Source organism: Aethina tumida, chromosome 7 (genome assembly GCF_024364675.1).
Source record: "Aethina tumida isolate Nest 87 chromosome 7, icAetTumi1.1, whole genome shotgun sequence".
Lineage (NCBI taxonomy): Eukaryota > Metazoa > Arthropoda > Insecta > Coleoptera > Nitidulidae > Aethina > Aethina tumida.
In genome coordinates, this window is record NC_065441.1 from 9,320,940 (window position 1) to 9,333,637 (window position 12,698).

The 12,698-nt window shown below is 28.3% G+C and overlaps 1 protein-coding gene across 1 annotated transcript in view; it reads left to right on the plus strand.

The window, feature by feature from the left end:
* LOC109596467 (tetraspanin-2A) overlaps positions 1 to 12,698 on the plus strand; it is a 76,273-nt gene that overhangs the window by 18,068 nt on the left and 45,507 nt on the right. The window contains exon 2 of the mRNA XM_020012017.2: positions 7,264 to 7,461. Coding sequence (XP_019867576.1) covers positions 7,264 to 7,461 — 198 coding nt within the window. The remainder of the gene's footprint in view (positions 1 to 7,263; positions 7,462 to 12,698) is intronic.

Below are 12,698 nucleotides of genomic sequence, written 5' to 3' on the forward strand. Positions count from 1 at the left end.
AGAAGAATTTGAAGCTTCCTTGTGATGTTGCATTGTCATGAAGAATTTCTTTGCTATTGATAAAAAAGCTTTCAATAAATTTATTATGAATTGTGTCAATTGTGTCGCCTTGTCTTGAGTGCAAGATGAAAATAAAGACACTAAAGTATTAATTTTGTTATCCTCACTTCATTTATAGGATAGAAATCCTTAAATGAAACATAGCAGGCTTTCAAATAACATATTTACTCTGAAAAATGTTAAAATAAAGCATAAAAATTTATTTAAATGTGAACCAAAAATGTAAATTATATTTTCCAGTTCTTAATATTAAAAATGAAACGTGTCCGAGAAAATCAGAAAACCGGAGGCCATCGTCTATACGTTTCAATTTAATTGAACGCCCGAACCAACTCGTTTCCGAACAGTCCAAATGAAATTTCCCCATCGACCTAACTAATTCAATAAGTAGTAAATTCTAGTTGAGCCGTTTGGCGGAAGTTTGTTTATTCATTAAAAATAATCCGGCTGGGTGATTAGCAGGAAAGTTGTGCCAAGTTTCCCGAATCCAGCCATTGATAAACGATTGAAATTCCGGAGTGGAAGAAAGTGTTTTTGGTGGTGCGGCGATTGTTGCAAGGGCATAATGGATTATCGCAATGTTTTAGTGAATCGTTCTCTGTGCAAACTTCGTACAGTTGAACTAATGAGGATTGAGACTAATTTGACGCTGGAAAACCGCAGGGGCAATATCACTGTGCCGGCGCGCAAATGCATTTTAGTCCGGGCCTCGTTAATTTGCTCAATATCCAACCGTCAAACCGTTCTTATCAAAATATCCACCGCGGAATTAATTAATTTTACTCCATTTTACGTTTTGTTACATTTGTCGTTTTGCACGCTCGATTAAACATAGATAATTTATTGGCTTTCCGGTTAATTAGTTGATTCGTGTCAATCAATTTAATTTAAATGTATTTGAAATATTTTGTAAATTTTTATTTTGCACTACTTCTTATTCAAATCTTAAAATTTTATTAATTATAAAAAATACAAATAATTAATACAAATCCAGGAGAAATATGAAATATAACAATAAATATTATTTTATACTTATTTATATGTTTAATTGTTAAAATCTTTTAAACAAAACATCTTCTAAATTCTAAATAAAGTTTATAAAATAAATAAAATATTTAATAAATATAATAACAAAATGTTATATTACAATTACTTATAATTAAATATATAGAATCAAAACTAAAATGTTTCAAATATTTGAGAAACCTTTAATGTTTAGCTTTTCTAATTATTAAATCTTTTAATAATTTTAGTATCATATAATACATTTGTCATTCATTAATGTTAGTTTCTTTATTTATATTTTACAAAATTTGTTTTTATACTATGAATTTTACAACTAAACTTCTTAATTTATTTTATTTACTAAATTCCAAATTTACAGTATCCTTTTTATATTTATAATTATGAAGTTTAAATATAAAATTCTTACACACACACAAAGTTCTCAAATAATTAAAAATATTTTGCTAAAAAATGATATAAATAATAATAATAATCTTTTTATATTTATTGAAACTTTGTTTAATGAAAAAAAAAATCATAATGTTCATAATCATCATTAATTAACAAGTTTATTTATGTTTTGCTAAACAATATGAGTTTATTATTAATTAAATATACGATATAAGAAATAATATAAAGAAGTATTATATTAATTCAAATTCTTTTTATTTAAAATATTTGAAAGTTTTGTTTATTTGTCTTTAATTATCATTATTATTATTATTATTATTATTATTATTATTATTATTATTATTATTATTATTATTGTGTTACTATTATGTAAATTTATTTGTTTATTTTAAAATTGTTAAACTGTGACGTCAAACATTTTTCAACATTTATTTTTTATATAAATTTTGTGAAATTAATTATTAATTATAATATTCAATATATATATATATATATATATATATATATATATATATATATATATATTGAATAGCAAAAACTCTTAACTGTTATTAACATTAGAAAACACTTCAAATTTAAAAAATTATACAATCGTAGTGCAAATGTTGTATAATTTTTTAAATTTGAAGTGTTTTCTAATGTTAATAACTGTTAAGAGTTTTTGCAATTCCATATATATATATATATATATATATATATATATATATATATATATATATATAATATTTCTAAGAAATCGTAGTGCAAATGTTGTATAATTTTTTAAATTTGAAGTGTTTTCTAATGTTAATAACTGTTAAGAGTTTTTGCAATTCCATTCAAATAAATTTCGAGGTACGAAAGTAAAACTAAATAAAACAACATAATTGAACATGAATGAATATTCATCGTTAAAACTCCAACACTCAAAGGCACACTTGGCACCTTTTCTCCAAACTCGTAATTGAGTGCCATTACGACACATCCAGCTGCCTAAATTAAAAAAAGAAATAGGAAAAAAAAGCGATAGAGCCAGGGCAAAAAGTATTAAATTTCGCGTTATATGTTTATTGTCAAAAAAATATTATAGCATAAAGGCGTCTCGTTTTTCACGTAACATAAGAGCCGTGGTTATTTTTATTTGTCGCAGAACGTTGTCGTTTACTCGTTGTGATGAAAAGCTTTTCGTACGGCTCCACTTTAATCCCAAAAAGTGCTGTCGGTGTTTGCGAGCCTTAACGTAAACAAAGCACGTCAATTTATTGGTATCGGCGACGGTTCTAATTACACCTTAATTAAGTTTACCTCCGGAAAAGTAACTTGTCTTTTATTTTAATCGGAACGTAATTGCAGTTGATTTGATCCTTAAAAGAGTAAACCGATTAGCGAGTAATATCTAAACATCATTTGATTTTATATACTGATGCTCCGGCTCAAAAATTACAAAGCTGGTACGAGAAAATTAAATTTTTCTTTAGTCAAATTTTAAGTAGGTTTCTAAAAAGTTATTAAGTTTTTTTTATGTTAGCCCCTGTTTTTAAAACACTATTAGGTGTATTTATTGTATTAATATGTGAAATTTCTGGTATTCAATTTAAATAAAAAGTGTATATAAAATAAAATATAAATAACTTTGTGCCTTCATTTTTTAAATCCTTCTAATTTGGTTATTATTTAATATCGTTGGGGATGGTTATATAATTTTTTACAATTACTTATATCTCCTATTTAAATTACTGCACCTTTCAGTTTCTAAAAAAATATTTTGATTTTAAATCTTTTTGAAAGATGTAGTTAAATTTCTGTATGATATTGTTTAGCGAACTAATCAAAATATCAAATATAATGTATTAAATCAAAACAAAATGAATGTGCATTATAAACTAAATAATAAAAATCTAATTAATCAGAATCTGAATACGTTACTAGAAAAATGTATTTTTAGTTGAAGTATGAATTAGTAGTAATTCGTTTGTCAATTTAATTCGAGCTCATAGAGGCATACAACACCAAAATTATGCAACGTGCCAGTGAACTGATGCTTGTTTCACACCGATAAAACCGCACAGGAGCAGGAAACAATACCCGGATTTTAGTCGAGTCCGGGGCTCCGTGATTATCTCCCCGACCGTTTTTCGCAAATATTTTGTGCAGCGATCGTATGCAGTGGACCAGGAGAAAGGGCAACGAAGCGGGCAATGGATCTCGATAGTGAGAGGGCGCAACCGGACCAAGCATCGATCGGTGCTTAAGCCGAACGGACCGAGGGCCTCATATCATGCATAATGCGACAAATAACTAGGCACTGCACCGGCTGACACTATTTCCCTCGATTTATGGCGGCGCGTTAAAAATCAATTAATATCGTAAGATAAATGACCGGGCGGAACAGTGCCGGTTGCTGTTGCACAGGCTGAAAGCTTATTTGAATTTACGAATGTTATGGATGAGTATTGCGGTGCACCGCTAAATACTATTCAACCGGTTTATATGCAAAAATAAATGCTACCAGTAAATTCTATCTCTATAAACAGTTAGGAGCTTACTCTGGTACTTGCTGGGGGGTGTTAAACCAATATTTCGATTTACTATTAATTAAATTACTTTACACATTTTGAGAAATTTCATACGTAATCACCATAGTATTTAAAATTGTTAATGGTTTTTTAAAGATTTAGTAATTTTAGGTCCTAAATTATGAAAAAATTTAGCTGAAAATGTAGGAAAAGCATTTTTGATCGTTATACATAATTGTCAATTTTCAGTTTCATTTTTCAATTAGATCGATATTTGTAAGAAAAGTGTTTGGAATATATTTATTTAGTTTTTATTCTAGGAAATCTTAAATTGTGTAAAATATACTATTTTTTATTAGTTTCAGTCAAGAAATTTGTCATTTACTCAGTACAATGAATACTTGTGAGGTGTTACATATCATATTTTTGGAAACTCAAAGATTTAGTATTTTTTCTAGAAAATATATTATCTTTTATTAGATTCAAAACAAGAAATTTGACATTTACTTGATACAATAAACACTACATATTATATTTTTAGAATCTCAGAGCAGTAGTATTTTTTTTAGAAACTCTTAAATTGTTTAAAATATTTTTGGAAACTCAAAGATTTAGTATTTTTTCTAGAAAGTCCTATATTGTTTAATATATATTATCTTTTACTAGATTCAAAACGAGAAATTAGACATTTACTTGATACAATAAACACTTCATATCATATTTTTAGAATCTCAAAGCAGTAGTACTTTTTCTGGAAACTCTTAAATTGTTTAAAATATTTTTGGAAACACAAAAATTTAGTATTTTTTCTAGAAAGTCCTAAATTGTTTAAAATATATTATCTTTTATTAGATTCAAAACAAGAAATTAGACATTTACTTGATACAATAAACACTTCATATCATATTTTTAGAATCTCAAAGCAGTAGTATTTTTTCTGGAAACTCTTAAATTGTCTAAAATATTTTTGGAAACTCAAAGATTTAGTATTATTTCTAGAAAATCCTAAATTGTTTAAAGTATATTATCTTTTATTAGTTTCAAAACAAGAAATTAGACATTTACTTGATACAATAAACACTTCATATCATATTTTTAGAATCTCAAAGCAGTAGTATTTTTTCTGGAAACTCTTAAATTGTCTAAAATATTTTTGGAAACTCAAAGATTTAGTATTATTTCTAGAAAATCCTAAATTGTTTAAAGTATATTATCTTTTATTAGTTTCAAAACAAGAAATTTGACATTTACTTGATACAATAAACACTGCATATCATATTTTTAGAATCTCAAAGCAGTAGTATATTTTCTAGAAACTCTTAAATTGTTTAAAATATTTTTGGAAACTCAAAGATTTAGTATTATTTCTAGAAAATCCTAATTTGTTTAAAATATATTATCTTTTATTAGATTCAAAACAAGAAATTAGACATTTACTTAATACAATAAACACTTCATATCATAAATTTTGAATCTCAAAGCAGTAGTATATTTTCTATAAACTCTTAAATTGTATAAAATATTTTTGGAAACTCAAAGATTTAGTATTTTTTCTAGAAAATCCTAAATTGTTTAAAATATATTATCTTTTATTAGATTCAAAACAAGAAATTAGACATTTACTTCATACAATAAACACTTCATATCATAAATTTTGAATCTCAAAGCAGTAGTATATTTTCTAGAAACTCTTAAATTGTTTAAAATATTTTTGGAAACTCAAAGATTTAGTATTTTTTCTAGAAAATCCTAAATTGTTTAAAATATATTATCTTTTATTAGATTAAAAACAAGAAATTAGTCATTTACTTGATACAATAATTACTTCATATCATAATTTTAGAATCTCAAAGCAATAGTAGTTTTTCTAGAAACTCTTGAAATGTTTAAAATATTTTTGGAAACTCAAAGATTTAGTATTTTTTCTAGAAAGTCCTAAATTGTTTAAAATATATTATCTAAAAAGTGACTCTACTCTACAAAAGAGGATTATTAAATCATCATAAATTTACATATAAAAAAATTAAATCAACTTATATAAAACAAAATTATATGTATAAATAAAACATAAAATTTCTTGAGACCAATTTGTTGGTTATCATTGACATATGGATTATAAATAAGACATGTTAAAAGTTTCACCTTAAAGTCCCCGAAAATATATGTTCCGATATCTCGAATCCAATAAAAACAGGGAAATAAATAATAAAAGTACGCGACCCCATAAAACCGTTACCATGAAAAAAAAAAGAAGAAGAAAGAAGGAGAAAAAGCTCGCCCCCAATTTGGGTGCATTCCGCGTGGTCACATAACGTCAATACCCCAGATATCGGCCATCATCCGGTATCTCCATAAACCCCAATACATTTCTGACGTCTCCCTCATCCGCTCTCATTTGGGAAATGCCCCCGGCAGTCGACAGGACCATAGCCGAGACGGCTTACGCGGAATTGATACAATAAACATCCGTAGGCGAGTCCAGGACGCGCGTGACGCGAATGCCACCCCCGAAAATTTCATCTGGCGGAATGCGGCGGGGAGGCGATCGCATACGGTCCACGTCGCAAATCGACCCTCTTATGATAACGATTATCGTCCCGATAGTTTGCAAATATTTCGGCTACGATGATAGAGGTGCCGCCATCAACGGTGGGGAACGGTTTAAGGCGTCGACGATCCGTTACCCGGATTATCTGAAGTGGTTTTACAACTTGGCTTTCAACGGACAAATTTAAAACGTTCGATAATAAGCGACCGTTTTAACTGGTTCGGAGCACGGAAAGTTCAAAGAGCAAAAATTGCATCTAGATTTTAGGATTTGTGGCTCACGGCAATTGCAATTTAAAACTAACCGTAGAAACAGATAAATTTTATAATAAAACGCGTTTTAAACTATTAATGTCGTTTTGAAAATTCATTGTGTTTGTTTCCATTTTAGTTATTTATTTCTCACTGAGAGAATGAGAAATTAATTAATTCTACAAAATGTATTTTAAGTATTTTGTTCATAATTAATTAGCATAAAATAAAATCGAAATATGCTTTAAATTATTGGACTTTCATCATTAAAATGCATACACCGAATTGTGGCTTAACGTTAATTAGTTAATTAGAACACGCAAAATTTTTTACTACAAATATTGGTTGTGTGAACATTCCTATTCTCTTCTATCCATATACACGGATAAATTGTACTTTGTTGCCTACATCATTATCAGTCAAATCATTAATTCAACTTTAAAAACAGGCATAGAATTTCCAATTAACTAATTAATCATTTTTAAATTTTCAGATGCTGGGCCTGACAATTTTCGCTTTGTGCTTGTGGATGCGAGTGGAAGACGGCATCCAGGAGTGGTTGATCAAACTTGACGCTACCAACTTCTACATCGGCGTTTACATCTTGATCGCCGTCTCTATCATCATTATGTTAATAGCTTTCTTCGGTTGTGTGGTTGCTGTAGTTGACAACAACTTCTTTTCTTTAATTGTAAGTACATCAAACTTATAATTAGTTTAATGTTCCAAAACTTTTAAAAATATTTACGAATACGTGATATAAGAGAGGTTTTGTTAGTCTTCAATGTGACACTTAAAATTAAAGGGCCAGGATGAAAAGAGTTTAAGTTCATTTTTGAAGCTTTGTTTAAGTTTTATCTATCTACATTAAAATAAATTTATTTACTTTAACCATATTTTGACAGACTAATAAACAAAATGTAGAAGAAACTGAAAACCAAAACCAAAGGAAAATACTTTTATTCATGTATTATATTAAAATTAATAATAATAATTTTGATTAATCAATTAATTAAATTAAAACAAATAACATAACTCAAAAATTATTAAATTTTCCTCATTTTTACATTATCTGGTTATTTTTAGAAGAATAGGTAAATTAAAAATAATATAGAATAAGTAGATAATTAAATTATTAATTATTTAATTTGTAATTTTTAAGAGAGAAATAAAATAAATAATAAAAACAAAATATATCTGTATAAAATTTAATAAAATTTGTAGCTAAATTTTGTACTGATGATGAGGATTTTGTTTTTATATAAAATCTATTAGAAAAACTATAATTTGGATTTTATAAACCGTTATATTATTTTGGATCTTATTTCATACCATAATATTATAATATTTGTTTTGAAATTTAATTTAACATATGCAAAATTTAAAAGAAAACACATAGAGGTACATTTTAGCAAAAGAAGTTTAATAAAAATAAAATTTCACTTATTTAACCTGAGAAAATATTGAAATTTAAAAACAAATAAGAAATATCATACAAACAATTGAAATTTAAGAAAAAAGGATTATATATCTTAGATTTAATTTTTAAAATTAGCAATTTTCATTACCTTCAAAATTACATTTAAAATAATAATAAGAAAATATAAATGTATGAATGAAATATGAAATAAAAAAAGATTTGATAAAAATAATAAAAAAATCATAATTTTGTAATTTGGTCCAAAATAAAAAGGTAAAGATTGAAAATCTAACTAAAATATATTATATTAAATAAAATCTTTAATTTTTATTATTCTATTAGTAATTCTTAATAATAAAATAAAAATATATAACAAAAAATTCTCTTCAGCATCAGTATAACACAGTTAAAGTTGGTTACAAAACATTTGTTTATTTTGAATTATAATAAAACCTATAAAAAATGTAAAATTTGGTTCTCACAAAACAATTATATTTTGCAATTTATTTCATACACAAAAATCAAACTCTTTTGTTTTGAAATATCTTGAATATTTGCAAATTATTAATAAATAATAATATTACAATAATTATAAAAAACATGAGGTAACATGTACGATCTATTACCCAAACGTGTACAAATAGAATCGGTATAATTTTCTGACAAGAAAACAGCAAAACTAGATAAGCAACTATTGGCTTTTATTACACCCCCATTACAACCAACCATACCCGACAGAACATTTACATTATGCCTATAATTAGGCAAAATCCGATATGTAATTAACGTGTTAACCACATAATTTCATCTAATGGGGTACAAAACGAGACAATCGAACCAACACGGAATACAAGAAAAATTTAACCCCTAATGAAAGAGTTCGGTACGCAATTATGTAGTTATTCTATTGGTGTTTTTGCCGTATATCAGAGAGAGCAATTGTAAGGCAATATTTACAATGTTCCGATCTAGCAGTTCATTTTCATTTTAACTCGGTTGGCAGTCATGCGATGTATAAAGCTCGCGTGACCAACAAAGTGCTAGCTCGAGTCATTCTCGAGGGAAATGTCAACATCTTTTAGAGTAATTGGATCCCGGTCTTCAGTGGCCATCCCAGGGCTTTTACGTACTGAAAACTCATTTGACATATTTTGCTTTTTTATATTATACCTATTATAAGCGGGCCCCAGGATACTATTTTTAGTATATATAGAAATTTTATCATCAACGACAAAGTATTTATTTTATCTTTTTTGATATTACAAATACATCTCATATTGCTGCACCCGTTTGTCTCTTTCTTTGTTGTCGTACCTTTCAAATAAAATTTTTGTTCTCTATTTTTAACTTTGACATAAATTTCAATAAATTTCTGTTTATTTTATTGTTAAATAAATGTTTCAAAAAATATAAATATGGGATGTAACATTGATTTGTAATTAGTTATCAAAATACCTTAATTCGAATCAAATAAATATTATATTTTTATTGTACGTATTCGTAAAATTCATCGAGCATCAAATTTTGTAAAGGACCATTCAACTTTTATCCAGCATAACCACTACACATGTAAAATCATAATGCGTGATTGTGCATTATTTAAGTTAAAAATTCCATAAGCTCCCGTATGCACCAGTTTAAATTTCGTGTGTACTAGACAATGCACGGTGGATTTGAGCCCGCAGACCGACTTATTATTCCTTACCCACGAATGCTTACTAACTAGCAGAACGCTAAACTAAAGTTAAAGAAGAACTTAGAAATTTAAGCTGGGATAAAGTACTTTACCTATTGTATCCCGCTTTTCATTTCATATTATTCATCTGGGTTTTACATTCCCTATTGTATATGCATTAGACGGAGCTGCAGATCTACCCAGACCAGTTTTATAGCCGAGCTGTGTTTTTTTATTTCGAAGTACTTGTCTTAAAGTAAGAGGTGTTTTCGATGAAACAGCACCTAATGTTTACAAACGATTGGGAAATTGAGCGAGGGTCAATTTTTGATGTGCTCTTAAATCACGAGTAGGTATCGAATAATGTCACTCGCCAGTCTGGAACGAAGTCTGGAGGCAAGTTAAAGTGGTAAGGCGTCAAGAGAAATCGATTAAGCCGAACTGTTTTTCACTTTGAAGTTTGAACCGCTTTGAAAACGGCGGTTGCAATTAAATGCTTGAAGTTGCGACTGGTGGGGACCGACACTCCTCCCACCTCAGTGCCTTGTGGATCCCGGGGCTCTTGGAAATTACTATAATCGCCTTTGCCGATTTAATCATTTTAATGCCTTTAATTATAATTTCGGAATTAAAGATATATTCAAACCTTCAGTAAAATCAAGAGGCAAACCTATATCATCTTATAACGAGAACTTGCGAGTCGAATTAGTTGAAGGTTCAGCCTGGCGGAAAATCCACCAAAAGGTTCGCCACGGGAGTCATGCAAAGTTCGAGTGCATGTTTTATTTACTCTGCAAACAACAACAATCTAACTTCTCAAGACCGGTCGACAATTTTTTAAAACACGGGCTCTTTGATTAAAATAAAGTTAAGTTGCCTCTCCTTGTTATGTGACATTTCTCCCTTTTAGATACTTTTAATGAGTTTGGCTTTGAATTACATTTTTACATGTAATTTAAGTTTCACGAGAATATTATTAATTTTAAGATATATACAATCGCCAGAGCAACAAATTAAAAAACATAATCATTCTTTTAAAACAACGATTTTTTTAATTTAAATTAATTAATATAAATGTTTTTATATAACTTTTTATTTTGAGCAGGGTTTAAATTATTTCAAAAATTAGAATACGAGTGAAATTATATTGCAATAAATATGTTATTAAAAAAGTTTGGCAAACTCAAAACTAGTGTAGTGAAGGAATAGATTCTTGACCCAAAGGTCTTCTAAATTTTGAAACTGATGGTTTAAAGTGTAAATTTGTCTTTATTCGCCGAATCTTGAAGAAGATATTATGAACGTCATATATAGTAAAATTCCCTACTACGAGGCAAATTTTTACTGTCTCTGTTATGCATTATATCTCTCTCAAAATTTGGACACTCAAAAACTTTTCGATCTTTGTGTATTATAAAAACATTTGTCGTATTTTTTATTAAAATCTCTTCAATTTTCAATATCATTAAATTTACCATTAAAAGAAAGGGCTTCCTTTGGTACATTGTCAGCATTTTTGTAGAATTATTGCCTGTTTTACATTAAACAACTGAGGATATTAATTTAAGTATAAAAATAAAGTTGGTTGAATATTGATATCTTATTCTATCTTTATTACCTGTTTTATAAACTAAAATGGCAGACATTCAACTACATATGTCAGGGAAAACCATAACAAAATTTAGCTTATCAATATACAACAAAATGTTGAATTAATATGTGTTTAAAACTGTCAATTAAATTTAACAAGCAACTCCGTGTGGAGTTTGCGGTGAATAAACAAAATGTGCTGACCATTCCGCTGAAAACTCTAACTCGAACTAATTTATAACCAGATTAGAAACGGTTTGACGGATCGTTTTGTTTATGAATGTGCGATCCCCCAATAAAACAAGACAGTTTATTCGTTAGTCCTCCGTGCGCATCCAAGAAATCTCATCTTACATAAAGAGAGCAGTCAACCGACGCCAACTAAGACATTTGTCTTGTTTGCTCTATCCGGTGGGTACAAACTTCGCTTACGTTGTTTTGTCTCCTTAACTCCGCTTTGTCAAGATAAGAATTCTCCGGCAATTTACAATATTCGCAAGAAAATTTTGCGCCGTTCGGTCGCCCATTCGTGTTTTTCACAAACTCAGCCACTGCAATTGTGCCCAGTGGGGGCGGCTGGGGGGTACGGCAAAAACTTAAGGCACGTCAATCCCCTTCTTTTATTTTACCTAGACGTTAATCTCTTCGAATTTTTTTGTGTTGTGAAAGTCTGGCAAAAGTTATTTTTACAACGTGTGTGACAAATTGCCTTTGTTGAATTTATCTTTAATGTGTTGGAAAAAAGTCACAGTTTTCAAAGGTATACTGTAATTATAATCACTCTAATTTGTGATGCAAAAATGTCTAATAGTTGAGTTTGTCTTTAAAAAGTCGGAAAAAAACGTTTTCCAAAAATATTAATTACTGATATAATAAATTATGGTGAGAAAACAGTACCCTAGTAGTCTAGTAAGTATTTTTTTTATATTCTACAATTCTGCATTGGTATTACCTTAGTTCAGAGTTAATCGATTGAATAAATAAAATTAAAGAAGAAGATTTAATGATGTTAAATAAAAGATACTATTAATAACTTCTTACTAAGTTTTTGATTGGATAAATTTATTATTCCATTTCAATTAAAATAACATGTTGATTTTGCAGACGCCTTTCTCAAAGAATTCGTTTTCCCATTAAGGTATTAATTGATGTGGTGTACTTTAGTGACTTTGTGTGCGGTCCTTAAATTACTCTTTCCCATTTATTTCCAGTCTCGAAGTGTGATCGAATAAAGCAAAAGTAT